General features: G+C 37.9%; 1 protein-coding gene and 1 pseudogene across 8 annotated transcripts; both read right to left on the reverse strand.

The window, feature by feature from the left end:
- Positions 1-8,381: 8,381 nt before the first annotated feature.
- LOC110271824 (uncharacterized) lies at positions 8,382-12,168 on the reverse strand. Of its 7 annotated transcripts, none has more exons than XM_088488313.1 (3): positions 11,218-12,168; positions 10,894-10,934; positions 8,382-8,911 (listed from the first exon to the last, which is right to left on the reverse strand). In XM_088488313.1, the coding sequence occupies exon 1, from the start codon at positions 11,667-11,669 to the stop codon at positions 11,271-11,273; it is 399 nt and encodes a 132-aa protein (XP_088344439.1). In that variant the 5' UTR covers positions 11,670-12,168; the 3' UTR covers positions 8,382-8,911; positions 10,894-10,934; positions 11,218-11,270. The 7 variants fall into 7 exon arrangements, with proteins under 7 accessions (XP_088344439.1, XP_088344438.1, XP_088344437.1 ...); XM_088488312.1 differs by having other exon boundaries at positions 8,382-9,065; XM_088488311.1 differs by having other exon boundaries at positions 8,382-10,333.
- On the reverse strand, positions 8,382-14,764 carry LOC107643266 (chlorophyll synthase, chloroplastic-like; annotated as a pseudogene). Its single transcript, XR_015883571.1, has 11 exons — positions 14,510-14,764; positions 14,260-14,304; positions 14,060-14,148; positions 13,179-13,427; positions 12,921-13,004; positions 12,748-12,809; positions 12,414-12,559; positions 12,196-12,277; positions 10,894-10,934; positions 10,278-10,333; positions 8,382-8,911 (listed from the first exon to the last, which is right to left on the reverse strand). The product of XR_015883571.1 is annotated as a chlorophyll synthase, chloroplastic-like (transcript).
- Between the last annotated feature and the right edge of the window lie 1,290 nt (positions 14,765-16,054).

Below are 16,054 nucleotides of genomic sequence, written 5' to 3' on the forward strand. Positions count from 1 at the left end.
GGGCTTTAATTGCCTGCCTGGGTTCGTACTGCAAGTCATACTGAGACAGCTCTACTGCTCATGCCATCATTCTCCCCGCGAGGTCAGGTTTCTGGAGGACTTGTCGTATGACCTGGTCAGTTCTGAGGATTATTACGTGCCCTTGGAAGTATTGCTTTAGCCTTCTGGACGAGGTTAGTAGGGCATAAGCCAATTTTTTCAGCTTGGTGTACTTCAGCTCCGCTCATTGGAGTACCTTGCTGATGAAGTATATTGTGTGCTGAGTCTTGTCTTCTTCTCGGACAAGGACTGCTGCCATGGCTTGTGTGGTTACCGCCAGGTATAGGTACAGAGGTTCTCCTTCTCTGGGTTTACTGAGCACGGGAGGTTCCGAGAGTATCTTTTTAAAATGGCTGAATGCCTCTTCACACGCCGATGTCCACTCGAAGGCGATCCCTTTCTTCATTAGATTGAACAATGGGATGGCCTTTTCCGCCGAGGCTCCGAGGAATCGGGACAAAGCCGTAATTTTCCCGGTGAGTTGTTGCACGTCTTTGACGCATCCTGGGCTTGTCATCTTGAGGACGGCTTCGCACTTGTCTGGGTTGGCCTCTACCCCTCTTTGCGTTATCATGAAGCCTAGGAATTTCCCTGTTTCCATGGCAAATGCGCATTTGAGTGGGTTGAGCCTCATCTTGAATTTCCTTATTGCCTTGAAGATAGCTTGGAGGTCGTCTATAAGGCTGTTTGGTTCTGCTATTTTCACCAGGATGTCGTCGACGTAAACTTCTACCGTTTTGCCGATGAGGTCATGGAAGACCTTGCTCATTAGCCTTTGGTAGGTGGTTCCTGCGTTCTTTAGTCCGAATGGCATTACCTTGTAGCAGTAGGTGCCTCCTGGCGTTATGAACGCCGTTTTGTCTTCATCAGGTCGGTGCATCGGAATCTGGTTATAGCCGGAGTACGCGTCCATGAAGTTGAGGAAGCGATATCCTGCTGCCGAATCCACTGATAAACTCCTATTTTACAATTCATCTTGTGCTCAATTAAGTATTTTTTTATCAATTCTTCACCCACTTATTCATATGAATTGCATGGTTTTACTATTCCTTCCTTATTTTATGATATATGTGAAAACATGTTTCCTATGCCTTAAAAATAATTATTTTAATTATCCTTTATTACCATTCGATGTCGTGATCTGTGTGTTAAGTATTTTCAGGCTTCATAGGGCAGGAATGGCTTAGAGGACAGAAAGGAAACATACAAAAAATGGAAGGAAAGCACAAAAAATGGAGTTTTGAAGAAAAAGGCAGCGACGCACACGCGTGGACGACGCGGACGTGTGCCTAGCGCGAAATGGCAGTGACGCGTACGCGTGGACGACGCGGACGCATGCCTAGAACAGAGCATAAACGATGCGAATGCGTGACTGACGCGTACGCGTGACAAGGAAAAACTCCAAATGACGCGAACGCGTGACCCACGCGCACGCGTGACGGACGCCACTTGCAGAAAATTGCAGAAGTCGCCCCCAGCGATTTCTGGACCCTTTTTCGGCCCAAATCCAAGCCCAGAAACACAGAATAGAAGCCAGAAAATGGGGGAATCAAGGGAGAAGGGGGAGAGACAACATTAATAATTCACAATTTTAAGTTTTAGATGTAGTTCTCTAGAGAGAGAGGCTCTCTCCTCTCTCTTAGGATTTAGGATTTCTATTAATTTTAGGATTGTCTCTTTATTCCAGGTTCAATATTCCTTTACTTTATGTTCTCTTCTACTTTTATTCATTGAATTACTTTAGTTGTTTATTTCGCCAAATTGGTTTATGGATTCTTATGTTTAATTTGATTCAATACAATTCGAGGTATTTCAGATTTAAGATTGTTTCCTTCTATTTATGATATAAGTAACCTAGATTTTTCCCTTTTGGCTGTGGTTGAGTAATTGGTGACACTTGAGTTGTCAAATACAGCTGTTGATTGAAAATTAGAATTTGCTGATTAATTTAGATCCCTCTAAAGCTAGTCTTTCCACAGGAGTTGACTAGGACATGAGGATCAAATTGATTGGTCCACTTAACTTTCCTTTATCTAGTATGGGTTAACTAAGTGGGAGCGATAAACAATCCTCATCACACCTGATAAGGATAACTAGGATAAGATTTCCAGTTCTCATACCTTGCCAAGAATTTTTCTAATTATTAATTTATCTTTCCTTGCCATTTAAATTACTTGTTCCCTATTTCAAAAACCCAAAAATATACAATTTCATAACCAATAATAAATCATACCTCCCTGCAATTTCTTGAGAAGACGACCCGAGATTTCAATACTTCGGTTATCAATTTTATTGGATTTGCTTAAGTGACAAACAAGTTTTTGTATGAAAGGATTATTGCTTGATTTAGAAACTATACTTGCAACGAGAATTTATTGTGAATTCTAAACCATCAATCTTCAAGTTCATCATCCACCAAGGTGTCAATGTTGGGGAGGGGGAAGGAGTCTTTAGGGCATGCTTTGTTCAAATCGGAGTAGTCGACACACATTCTCCACCTCCCGCTGGCTTTTTTGACGAGGACGACGTTGGACAGCCACGTCGAGTACTCGAGCTCTTTGATGAATCCGGCTTCTAGTAGCCCAGCTATTTGCTTGGCCACCTCGTCGGCCCTTTCTTGGGACATCTTTCTTTACCGTTGGGCTACTGGCTTGACGTCCGGTTTGACGGCTAGTCGGTGAGACATGACTTCGGGGTCCAAGCCCGGCATGTCTAATGGTGTCCATGCGAAGAGATCAATGTTCGCCCTTACGACCTCCATGAGGGGGCCCTTGAGTTTGTGAGGCAGGTTCCTGTTTACGAAGGTAAACTGCTCTGCCGACTTTCCTATCTGAAACTTCTCCATGTCCCCTTCTGGTTCCGGCCTTGGCTTGTCCTCCATCCTTACGTCCAGGTCTGCCAAGAACACACCGGCTGCCTTCTTAGACTCTTTTCTTAGGGAGAGACTGGCGTTGTCGCAGGCGACCGCCGCTTCTAAGTCTCCCCTAATTGAGCCAACGGTTCCCTTGTCCGTTAAAAACTTCATTGTTAGGAATTTAGTACATATCACGGCTGAGAACTCGTTGATAGTCTTTCTCCCTAGAATGATGTTGTAGGCTGTGGAGTCTCTGAGGACTACAAAGTCCGCCATAATCGACCTCTTGGTGTCACTGGCTCCTAGGCAGATTGGGAGAGAGATCGTCCCATCGGGTTTTATATAGTTATCACCCAGCCCCATGACCCCGTGATGGTGACTCTTGAGGTCAGATTCCTTGAGCCCCATGGCGTCGAATACATTCCTGAACAAGATGTTGGAGTCGGCCCCGGTATCAACGAGGATTCGTCTGACTAACTCCGTCCCGACCATTGCTGTGATTACCATGGGGGGGTTTTCGGGGAGATTGTGAAACCATTTATCTTCCAGACCGAAGGATATCATGGGAGGTCCTCTACTTGGGGGGGTGGGACCTCCTGTCGAGATGGAGAGGACCCAGATATCCTTTTTTGCTGCTGTTTTAGATTTGGGGGGTGTCACGCCCGACCACGATGTTGAGCACGAAAGTTGGGGGTTGTCGGCGTTCCCAATGGGCTCTTGTCTTGGTTTGACAGTTCGGCTATGATCTTCTTCGGAGCATTCTCGTTCCTGCCTCCTCGGTTCTCGGATGAGTCGGGAGAACTCGCTAAACTTCCCTTCTCGGATGGCTTGTTCTAAAGCATCTTTGAGATCGAAGCAATCCTGGGTCTTGTGACTGAATCCTTTATGATAATCACAGTAAAGGCTTTTGTTGCCTCCTGTTCTCTCTTTCAATGGTCTAGGTCTGGATAGGATTTCCTTGTCCGCAATCTGCTGGTAGACTTCAACTATAGGCGCCGTGAGTGGCGTGTAGTTCGTGAACATCCCTACCCGTGGAGGTTGCTTGGGTTGCTTGGCCAAGGTCCCGTTCCTGGGATTTTTCCTTTATCTGTCGACCTGGGGGGCCTGCCGAACTGGGGGATTCGAGAGCTGCCGTTTATTGGCTGCTACAACCTACCTTACCTCCTCATTATTGATGTATTCCTTAGCCACGCTTTGAATTTTCTGCATGGTCCAGACAGGCTTGGTGGTGAAGTGCTTCCTAAAGTCCTCGTTTAGTAGGCCGTTTGTTAGGCAGAGACTGGCAACCGAGTCTGTGAGGCCGTCGATTTTCAAGCATTCGATGTTGAACCTATCCAGGAACTTTCTGGTTGGCTCTCCGAGTTTTTGGGTAACCCCTAGCAAGTTGATCGGGTGTTTTGCCTTGGCTATGCGTGTCATGAACCGAGCTAGGAAGCTTTGGGAGATGTCTGTAAAGGCCGTGATGGATCCTTGTGGGAGCACGTTAAACCATCGGATTGCTGGGCCGGCCAGCGTCACGGGAAATGCTCGGCACCTTACTGCGTCGCCTACCCCTTCCAAATTCATTCTTGAAAATGCTGTGAGGTGCTCTTGCGGGTCCTTAGTCCCATCGTACCTCATGTCCGTTGGCTTGTCGAAATTTTTTGGAAGCTGGAGCTTGAGGATCGAGGGGGTAGAAAGGGGTGGCTCCCATGATAACGGGTTCCAGTCGTTTCTTGGATTTTCCCTTTTGGGACTCCCCGCGGCTCTCGGACCTACCTTGGGTAGGCCGGGAGGTTGCCTGTGTATACGCTTCATCTTCGCATCTTGTCGGGCTCCTTTCCTGATTCTCGTATCTCCGGGAGGGGGAGTGGGTGCGGGATCAGCCGACGTCTCCGTGGGATCGGCTAACGTCTCCGTGGGATCGGCTCCTCACTGCCAGCTCCCTTTCGAGGTTTTGTACCCTGTATCTAAGCTCCTGCATGATCTTGGCGTTGTCGGCTCCCGTCCCTCCGAAGGGACATCTTTCGGGGGTCTTGGTGTAGATTGGTTGGCTTGGGTGAGCGGAGGATCGCGGTTTTTCGCCGGCGCGAGCCGTCGAACTCGCTCTACTCAAGCGGGCCCTCCTCCTTCGTGAAGTTCCTCTGACGTGGGGAGTCGCTCCATGTCAGCTCTAGGGTCCCCACAGACGGCGCCAATGTTCGTTACTTGAGGGATCTCGGGTGCTCGGCGAGTCGGGTAACGACGAGAGGGTGAGAGGGTGATGCCTTGAACTAACTTGGAGCGGGTGTATGGGTGTGGGTTGAATGCTGGCGACGTCGGAGGTGGTGCGGACGAAGGGGGGTGGCCACTTGCAAGGACACTCCGACGATCAAGTCAATGTCCGTACGAGTTGATAGCCAAATTAGGTAAGATGATACGTACCTCGGGGGAGAGCTGGCCTTTTCCCTTATATACTGTGCTGGGTGGGCCCATAGGTGACCTAGCCCACTAGCCAAGAAGCTTCTGTGAGCTGTCCTGGTCCACGTGGGGGTAGCAGGTCGTTCCGGTTTTTCGGGTCGAGGCTTCGGGTGCTGCCCCGAGAGTACCGACCCGACTGGTCACTGGGCATGATAACTTGGGCCGCCCAGTTGGCGAGTCGGGCGCGCTTTGGATCAAATGTTGGGAACCGACCCGTCAGGTTTTTCCTGTTGTGAGGGACGCTTCGGGCTTAGGTCGGAGGTGAGGGCTCCGACCCATCGACCGGTCGGGCTGGACTCGTGGCGGTCCGTAACAGAAAACAATCATCATTGTTACCCATAATAACTTCAATTCTGTTGATGTGTTAACTTGTTTTGATGGATGTTGATTACAAGGGAAAAAGAATAAAAGCAATTGAGATGGAAAGTTATTAGGAAAATTAAATGTAATTGCTTTGTTTCTTTTGCTGGAATAAGTTTTCTCGGTACCCTTCTCTTCATCAAGCATTGTGTATAGATTCCTAATAACTTTCTCTACTTTTGTTTCTCTGTCTCACAAGTTCACAAATTGGTAACTAGTTTTGTTCCTCATTATTTTGACTATTATTAGAATAGTTCAAGCTAGTTCTTAAAAGTAGTTCATTACTATTATTGGGGATCTAATCTAATTTGTCTTTTTTTTACCATAAACATAATAATTATTTTCATTTTTAATCACGTGCTGCTAAATTTTCATACGCAATCATTTTAAATTTTCATACGCAGTCATTTTAAATTTTAAATTTATACATAATATGATTAACGAAATTAAATTTATACTTATGAAAAATACAATTATAAGAACAAAAATACAGTACGCAGTAGTTGAATAATGAAGGATAATTTTTGTTATTCATAAATATTAATTATGTAGCTGCAAAAATTTGATTATTTATATAGACAGATTTATAATTGCTACATTGATGGTTGGTTTTTAATGTTAGTATAGTATAGTATTTTTGCTTTTTTAAAAAAAAATATTTTTATTTTTATTTTCTTTTATTCAATATTTTTAAAATACTTTTTAGCTTACTCTTATGCTTATAAATTAAATGATGTAAGTATTATGTTGTTTATGAGAAAATAAACTTTTTTATCATAAAAAATTAAATACAAACAATTTTAATTATAAAAATATTAAATTAATTTATATTTTTACGATTAAAATTATCAATTAAAAATTTTTTTTATGATCAGAAATAATTTAGACAAAAATAATAATTCAGCAATGTGGATGATTAACTACTCTTGGATGATCTGTCACTGTGAGCACTCTTTGATGAATTTAGTTAAAAAGTGCTTTAAAAATATTCCATAAAAAAGTAAAGAAAAAAGACTTTTTTTTTAATACATTGAGTAGATAAAAAATTTAAAAGTCTTATTAACAAATATTCTAAAGATATTAAAAAAATAATATTACATGACTAATAAAATTAATAAAAATATTTTTATATTAAAATTTAAATTTAAATTTAAATTTAAAATTCTAAAATTTAATAATATAAAAATAAAATATTGAACTAAAATATTGATGAATATTTATAAACAATATCTCTCCCCTAACCTTTATTTTCTCTTTATTATTGTCCTTTTCAAAGACGCATGCATTTATAGCTATTAAGCTAACGGTTGGCACGTAGGAATGATTAGTAATAATGGTGTTTGTTGCAGTACTAGTAGGAGAGTATATATTTAAGAGATTTAAATCTTCTAAGAAAGCGAGGACACAAATCAAGAAATAATGTGGATACTGATGGGATTGTGTATTGTGGCTGTGTTAGTGATCTATGTATTTCATTGGATTATTATTCTTACAGACCCAAAATTCAGAAACAGATCTTCTCTTCCTCCTGGTTCAATGGGTTTTCCATTCAGTGGAGAGTCCCTTCAGTTCATGATTCCAAGTTATTCTTTGGACATTCACCCTTTCATCACAAAGAGAATCCAAAGGTATGTACTAACTTATTCAGAACAAAACTCAACTTAATGAAATGTAGATTGGCTAAAATTTTTATTTTATATTTTTATAATAATGTCAAAAAGTTTGGATTTAGTTTTTGGGCAGTATGAATGTAAAAACTAATGTTCAGTCACATACAAATTTATAAAATAGCTATTTTTCGAACTTATTACTTGAATTATTATTAGATGATGTTTTCAGATTTCTTACCAACGCATTTTATGTGTTATTAGACTCAGTTTTTACTTTTATATATACCGCTATCATTATAAAGATGCTGAGGAAAAAACAACTCTTTTTTTCATGTGGATTGGGAGGTATTTCTGCGGGGAGCGAAAATAATAAGTAATATTAATTCAAAAAGCGTCTTCATTAAAGAAGGTGCTGAATATGCTGTGTTAAGGTGCCTCTCACGTAGTACACAACCAATAATAATAATAATAATAATAATAATAATAATAATAATAAAGGTTAATAGTCAAATTAGTCCTTAAAAGATAAGACATTCTTAAATTCATCCCTGAAAGATTTTTTTATTCAAATTGATCCTTTAAAGATAGCGAATTAATCATATTTGTCCTTCCGTCACTTTATTAATAATTTTCTTTAAAGATTGATATTGCAAAACATTAATTAATAATAAAGGCAAGAACCACTTCTCTTCTCTTTCGTTGCATTTCTCTTCTTTATTTGCCATACTTTATTTGCATAATCTTTAGCTCTTGCTCAACTAGTTGATGAATACACTCGAAGGTCAAACTCTGATTTTACTCTAGTTTTGAAAGTTGAGACACCACTGAATTGAACCTTGTGTGGAACCAAATGTCCCCGTGGCCTATATTTTAGTGATCTTCACATATTTCATTGTTGTTGAGACTTGTACAGGAATGAATGCTTATGGCTGTAGTAGAAATGTAGAATGAGTAAAAGTTCTATTTTATGTGTTATTAATTAATAATAAATTTATATAGTAGTGACATATGTTAAACCATATACACGTTTATCACATATGTATGGAGAATGAAAAACTGAACTAACATCATAGCAAAGCTAAGTAAAATGACTATCGGTTCCAACTCTTCTTGATCACGAAAATTCTGAACGAGTTTATGAAAATCCTTAAATACAATACAAATATACAATACCCATAACAAACACAATATCAGACATTACATGTATCCTTCTATACTTCTTGAGTCACCACTCTAATATTGCTATGAAGATCATCAGTGATACATTACAATATTACATGCTTTGCGCACCAAAACATTCACATATTCCATACCCTCTGTACTGTACAAACCTATCAAAATCAAACTTGTTAGTTTAAAAACTAACATTATGGGGGTGGGAAGTTCACAATTGAAAACAGCGTGAATTAGAAACTAATACACAGATCACCTTCTGAATGCAAATTGCAAAAAAACAAGAATCCCACGTTACACAAGATCTGGGAAGGCAATGGGTGTAATGTAGGCAATCTAACTTGATCTAACTGTCAATGACTGATTCTGTAACTTGAACCCGACCTTGAGATTCCAGAGAGAACGTAACTGTTTCTTCAAGGCTCCTCCTCTACAACTGAATACAACTCACAGAACCAACATTAGCAAGCTATGCACCATCATGTAGAGTTTTCCATCCCACATTCATTAGCTGTGGATTTTGTTGCTTAGTTGAGGCAAAAAAGTATAAAGATCACCTGTTGTATACTTAAGATAGCATGCCAGTATATCTGAGATGTGAAAAAAAAATTGCTATAGGTTCACCATGTATATATTATGTACCATTTTACCACCTAGATGTATTCACCCAAGAAATTCAAGCAAAAGGGAGAGAATACTCCCACACTACTTCAGTTTTAGTAAAAACAAGGACAAATAGCCAAATAGGAATACTATAAGAGAAACACACAAGAAGGAAAATTGAACCTTCCCCACCAGGAAGGACATTATAACATGTAATAGGCCATATTTATATCTAAACCATCAACATCTAAACCTATGGTCCCTAGGTCTCCCCCAATCTCTAGCCATTAGACTATCCCCCATCTGATCCGCTCTCCTTACTAGGGTTTGTAAAGACCTTCTATGAGAAACATATGTGACTCTGAAAAACCATAAGAAACTCTCCATATTTTTTCCATGTACATTCCTCTGAAGAAATGATGGAAAAACAGTCAAAGAGAAGCTTTCAGCACAATTCATCCCAAATTCATGGCCTCTGAATAGCCACTGAATCACGAGTTCAACTTCAATATCATTTAAAGTCCACAACCACATACCTCATTCCAGATAATTTTTCATATAACAATGGCACTTAGCAATAGAAAAATTAGAACAGAGTATGCAAACTGTAACCAACTAAACACTCAATGAAAAGTCAAAAGATATAAAGCAGAAAATCTCAGTCAGAAAATCAAGGCTAACAACTGCGTAAATTCCTTTACAAGCTAGAATATCTTATAACACTTAGCACCAAACCTCTTCCTCCTACTCAATCTTTCCAAAAGAAAATTTCAACTTGACAAACAAAAATTAGCAATCACAACAAAAGAAACAAACAACAACAAAATATATGAGTCAACCAAATGTTACTGAACGCACCACCCATATCCAGTGCGATTGCAGGAAAAATTGAAAAACTAAACCTAAAACATTTTTCCCGATCATTAATAAAGCGCGTTCACTGCATATGATTTCTTTTAAATCTTGAATATGATTTCTTTTCATTTGATCCTGCCAGCTTGTTAGGGAATATGATTCACCAAGGAAACTACTTAAAGAAAAAATCTTCAACTCTTGCTAAATTAGTTGTACACATGGAAGCCAAACTCCTGTTCATATAATTGGTTTACATGTCCTGGTTTTATTGATTACACAATATATTAATGTATCAAACATCTTAGTGAAATAACGTATTAAGTTAGGATCAAATTTTCATGTACCTCAATGTGAGAGTTATTGCTTCCTCCCTTATGCAATTCATGTTCAAGCAAAATCTCTACAATCTCCAGGCATTGAGGCATATATAGTTAAATTTCTTCAATAACTGAAGACTATATTAGAAATGCAGACCACAGAAGACACATTATTACAAATTTAAAATGGTTCAAATATATAGGATTTTTAACACAAATAATGGAGTATAAATTAAAAATAAAAACAAAAACAAAAAACAGATTAGGGAAAAGGGAAAAAATTATAAAAAAAAAAAGAAGCCTAGAATTTTAACCTGAGTTTTCAAAGCTTCCATGTAATAAGAGTAAAGTGAATCAAGTTATATCATACTTGCTTTATCAGAGAAATCAGAATTCTTACCGACATGAATGTCATTTCACAATGCAGAAAAGAAAATGTTAAAATAACATATAAACTCCCTAGGTCAACATTAATAGCAGTAAATTCAACATTATTATAACAGTAATAACTCTATCACATTAATAAACACAAGTGGCAAAATAAATATAACTATTATCGCTGATTATTAATGGCATCAGAACATAGTAAATTCAACATGAACCTATCATTTTGATCATCAAACAAATTGAAGTAAATGCTTACAAACAAGCATATTGTTGAAATCTTAAGCCCCTTGCGAGAATCTGCATTATAAAGAAAATACCGAAATCAGAAATTGCAATTCCAATTTTCTTCAAAATCGAATATATCGACCATTCAAATCCAATCATCATGATCGCAGATAAATCATCAACACGTCCATAACTAAAATACTATATATATGTGTGTGTGTGTGAAGTTGGAAATTTAATTGCACTTTATTAATTTGAGTTTGAACCCTATCTAAAACAATTCTTTTGCACATATAATAAAAAAGAAGTACTACAAAGAGCACGTCGATCTACACATCTAAACTACTCTACATACTATAGCCGAATAACAGCCTCTGAAAGAAGAAAATCAGAAACCAAGGAACGTTTTCAATTGGCCATGATGAAGTCACTGCCGAAGGAGTCAATGACCAGATCGGGAGAGTCCGCGACGGGACTGACTGGAACGAACATAACGGACTTGGCGGCCATGAGCTTCTTCCGCTGCGGCCAGCGAGGTCCGTAGATCCTGGCAACGAAGAGCGGGAAACCGTCCAAGGAATCGGCAGCGTTGGCCTGAGGCTGAGCGGCGGCGGTGTCCTGCGGCGCATGCAACGGGGAGGAAGGAGGAGAAGTGCGACGGAGAGGGATCTGGCAGATGGAGCCGATCCGGTGAGATCTGGCGCTGATGATGCGCAAATCGCGGATTCGAGCTAGGGCACCCGGTTTTAGGTACTTGTGGAAGCTGTGGTGGTGTTGAGGGATGGTTGTTCTAACCCTTCGGTTCATGGCAACGGCTGTGTGTGTGTGTGTGTGTGTGTGTGTGTGAGAGAGAGAGAGAGAGAGAGAGAGAGAGAGAGAGAGAGAATGGTGAAGAAACAGAGGGATTAGGGATTTTAAGGAAGAAAGGGAGAACAGAGAGAAAGAGAGGGAGAGGCGGGAAAGGAATGAGGGAGGATAGGGAAAGAGCAGGGATGGGATAGTGACTAGTGAGAGAGGCGGGATTTTAGATATTTACCTTTTTCCTTATAAATCATCTGCCACCTTCTAGACCGTCAATTCCATATAAATGGCAGTTTGACTTTTGAGTTTTGACAATTTTGATACACTAATAAATCCAATTCTTATATGCATTGATTTGTGAGTGTACCAAAAATGTCAAGGTTACAACCCACAAATAATAAAGATACACAATAATGGTTTAGTATGATACTATGATGAATAATTTCCAGATAGAGTGCAATGTACATTAAAACGAAAAAGAACCTTCGAATGCAGATCAAATATCTAAGTATTGGAGGGACAAAAAATATACCAGCGACAGATAATTGTGTAATGTCAATAGCACCAACACAAATCCATTTTGCAATTTCAGTACCGAAAGCAACCGGAAGAGACTGTGCATATTAGATTGGCAATAGAAAAGGTTAGAGCATCAACTTCAGTGTTAGTGAATTTGCAAGACCAGAATTTCTGAAAAAAATTGAAATTTCATGTTACAGTAATGGAAAGGAAGAGGATAACAGAATTGACCTGAAGCCCAAGAGCTCTATCCCCTTCAACACTCTTGTAGTCGTTGACGATGGCAATGCCCAACTACAGTGTAACAGACCAAAGATATTTGCAACAAATCATGACACTATGATGTGAGTGTCCCAAACAAAGCCTGACCAGCCCACCTGCAGCAATAAATGATTAAGAACTTGTCAAAGACAGTTCAATCATAGAAATGATGCTTTAGAAACAAATCAAACATGATCAAATCATGAATCAAGAAACAAAGCCAATGAATTAACTAAATCAGGTTATCAGTTAAAACTATAAAACTCATAATGTACAAATATTATATAAGCAAAATGTACTGTACCATGGTAAACTGATGTCACTTGCTCCAAGGGCAAAGTTTCCGATCCATCCATTTTGTTTTAACTAAATTGTAAGTAAAAACTTAGCCAAAAGGACCATAAAAGAAAAAATAATAATAATAATATGACACTTAACAATAATGGAAAAGAGAATAAGAAGAATTTAAATGTTTACCTTCAAAGGAGGAGCAGAATATATGTATGACAGAAGTGATCCACCCACGGCAAGGTAAAAAACTATGGGGAAGTCATGTCCTGCCTATAACAGAAATGTTTTAGAAACTAGCCTACAGGAAATTGATGCTAAGGGTATGTCTGGGATCAGGGTAAAAATGATATGAAGATTTTTATGAATGAGCTCCATGTGTGTAATTATACACATCAAACTGGAAAATTTTTAATCAGAAGGATCTCGAGACTAAGCAGTACTTACCCATACGTCTAATAGGCCTGCCAAGCCAAGACCTCCTAGTACCAGCACCCATATTTGAGTAATAACCTGTGGAATTTCAAGTGGAAAAACGAAATATGTGGTGACCAAACAAGTAAAGAACATAAGAAATAAAACATCAGTCTCAGAATAATGAGATTAAACTAAAACAGCGGCACTGCAAACTACACCCCAAACCAACAGAGGCCAAGTGACAGGTTTTAAAAGTTGAAGGCGAATCTTCCATTTATTCTGCACAGCATAAATAGAAAGAATAAGTACAAAACCAAAGTTGTCTCATCATTTCATAATGTTAACTAACAAGTACACGTAAACAAAGCAATAAATTTTCAGCGGCCAAAAACTTTCGGGTTAGTACTTTATAAACAGATTCAAACTTAATTTGTTTTCAACATGTTCAACTACATTTTCAAGAATGTATGAATGGCAGCCTAATACACGAGGCTCCCATCAGACTGCGACCTAATTTACAAGGTTGTGCATTGTAGTTCACCCTCCGCATGAGGAGAGAGTTTACAAAAGTAGAAACAAGTTTCAAATAGCATCAAGACTGTTAAGAAACATATATAACTTCGGGTAAAATACGGGTCGTGTTGTGGTCAGATTTGGAATATTTTGTCAAGAACAGCATGAAGAATTAGAAATTTTGTCTAGAACAACTACACTTGCTTGTCATTCATTCTTGAACTCCTACGTCTCAATTTTAAATAAGTGAAGAAAATAAAAGTGAATGAAATTGTGGTGCTAATCAAGCTTTATTTATTAAATCTAATTGAGATCATTTTGTGCATTCATAATGAAAATTTAAACCCAAATTTCTAACCATCACAACTCAACAAAAAACACACAGTTGATTAACTCACTGATTCTTGAGCAGTTCCTTTAATACCAAGAAGCTGATTGATGCTTGAACCGTGTTTCGACGGAGCCTTATCCGGTGCCTGAGACTTAACTGCTCAATCCCAACCCATTGAAAAAAAACAAAGAAAGAAAAAATGTTAAGAAAAACATGACCAATTGAAAAAGGAACATCAAAATGGTAACTCAAGAAAGCACAAATTACCATTATTTGTATCGGTTTCTGTTGCTCTAATAGTTAATCTCCTCCCTGAAATCAATTTTCACACAAAAACACCAAAACCATTAGTCCCCATGAAGCCACAAGCACCAAAAAAGCATAAAAATAACAAAATTGAGTGTCATTTGATTCATGAAAAACTAAACCTAAGCAAAAAATGGTACTTTGCAAAACCCAATCTTGTACTCTTTCAACAACCAAGAAAACCAGAAAGTGCTGTGGTGAGTCAACCTACTAGTGAATGAGAAAGGAAGTGAAGGCACCCTTGTTCTTTTGCATGAGATTGTTGTTGTTCTTGGTGGAACTGAAACCATGTTGAGAGAAAGTGAAGCCATTATTTTAGAAAGATAGGAGCTTGTAATTCTGAAACTGAGGAAGAAGCTTCAAAGGTTCCACACCCGGAACACTATAGAATACAAGTGGTGTGTGACTGTGTTCTATGTTGTAAGTGATGAAGTTTTTGTTTTTTTGTTTTTCTTTATTTATTTATTTTAGGTAGACATTATTCACATTAAACAAAGCTTTTAATGAAAGGGTAAGGTACTTTGAAGTGTACAAGATTTGTGGTGTTTATGCTTATCTGGCGTCATTTGATTGCTTTGTTTACATATACTAAAATTAATTATTAATATAAAATATATATTAAAAATAGATTAAATAATATATATTAATATATAATAATTAATTTTAATATATAAATAATATTCTAAGGTTATTTTTCATGCAAGTTCATATAAGTCATTTTATTTTAATTCACCTCATGCGCCTCTTAATTTAACTAATTTTTTAATCAACGCGTAAATATATAACTGTTTTTTTTTTAAAAGATTTCGTTTTTATTTTCGAATTTTTTCAACGTTTTCGATCTTTGTTCTCTTCCATATTTGTGTTCTCTGCGTTTCTCTTCGTTCGTTCTCCACGTTTTTTAAAATCAAGCTCTAAAATCAGTTTTGAACAGTTATCTCGTTGTTGAAGATAATAAATAACTCAAGTTCAGATTGTCAATTGAATCAGAACGAAGTTGACAATTGTTTTGAATCCAATCAAGTGGTTGAGGTGTGGTTCGATTTTAGTTAATAGTTTCGTTAGTAGTTTGTGATTCTATAGGTGAATAATGTTGTTTTTGTTTGTGATTTGTGAAAATTGTTGTTCATCGTTGATGGTTTGAATTGAATGTAATGTAAAAGTTTTGCATTAAAGAAATATTTTTCTGTATTTGCAGCAAATTTTGGTGTAACACGAAGATATTTGAGTATATTGTTTAAGAATTTTTGGTGTATGTGTGCTAATAAGTTTTGCATAATTCAAAACTCTTTTTCTCCCTCCTCCTCATCTTTTGCTGCTTCTTCTTCTTCTTTTTCATCATCATTATCATCATCATCATCATCATCATCATCATCTTCTTCTTCTTCTTCTTTTTTCTTGTTTTACTCTCTTAACAATAATAAAAACAAAAAAAATCAAATAAAGAAGAATAAGAAACACATAATAGTACAAAATTAATTGGAAAATGATGAACTTACATTCATTCAACTAAAAGAAAGAAAGAAATAAAGAGAAGAAGAAGAAAAAAATACAGCATTAGAAGAAAATATTTTTATGTATTTGCAGCAAATTTGGGTGTTACATGAAGATATTTGAGTGTATTATTTAAGAATTTTCGGTGTATATGTGCTGATAAGTTCTGCATAATTCAAAACTCTTCCTCTTCCTCCTCCTCATCTTTTGCTGCTTCTTCTTCTTTTTTCATCATCATCACCAATTTCTTCTTCTTTTTTCT

The sequence above is a fragment of the Arachis ipaensis genome, chromosome B5 (assembly GCF_059453495.1).
Source record: "Arachis ipaensis isolate K30076 ecotype BB chromosome B5, ASM5945349v1, whole genome shotgun sequence".
NCBI lineage: Eukaryota > Viridiplantae > Streptophyta > Magnoliopsida > Fabales > Fabaceae > Arachis > Arachis ipaensis.

Coding starts and splice junctions, on each gene's coding strand:
- LOC110271824 (XM_088488313.1), bottom strand. CDS start 11,669: ATGAACCGAAGGGTTAGAACAACCATCCCTCAACACCACCACAGCTTC.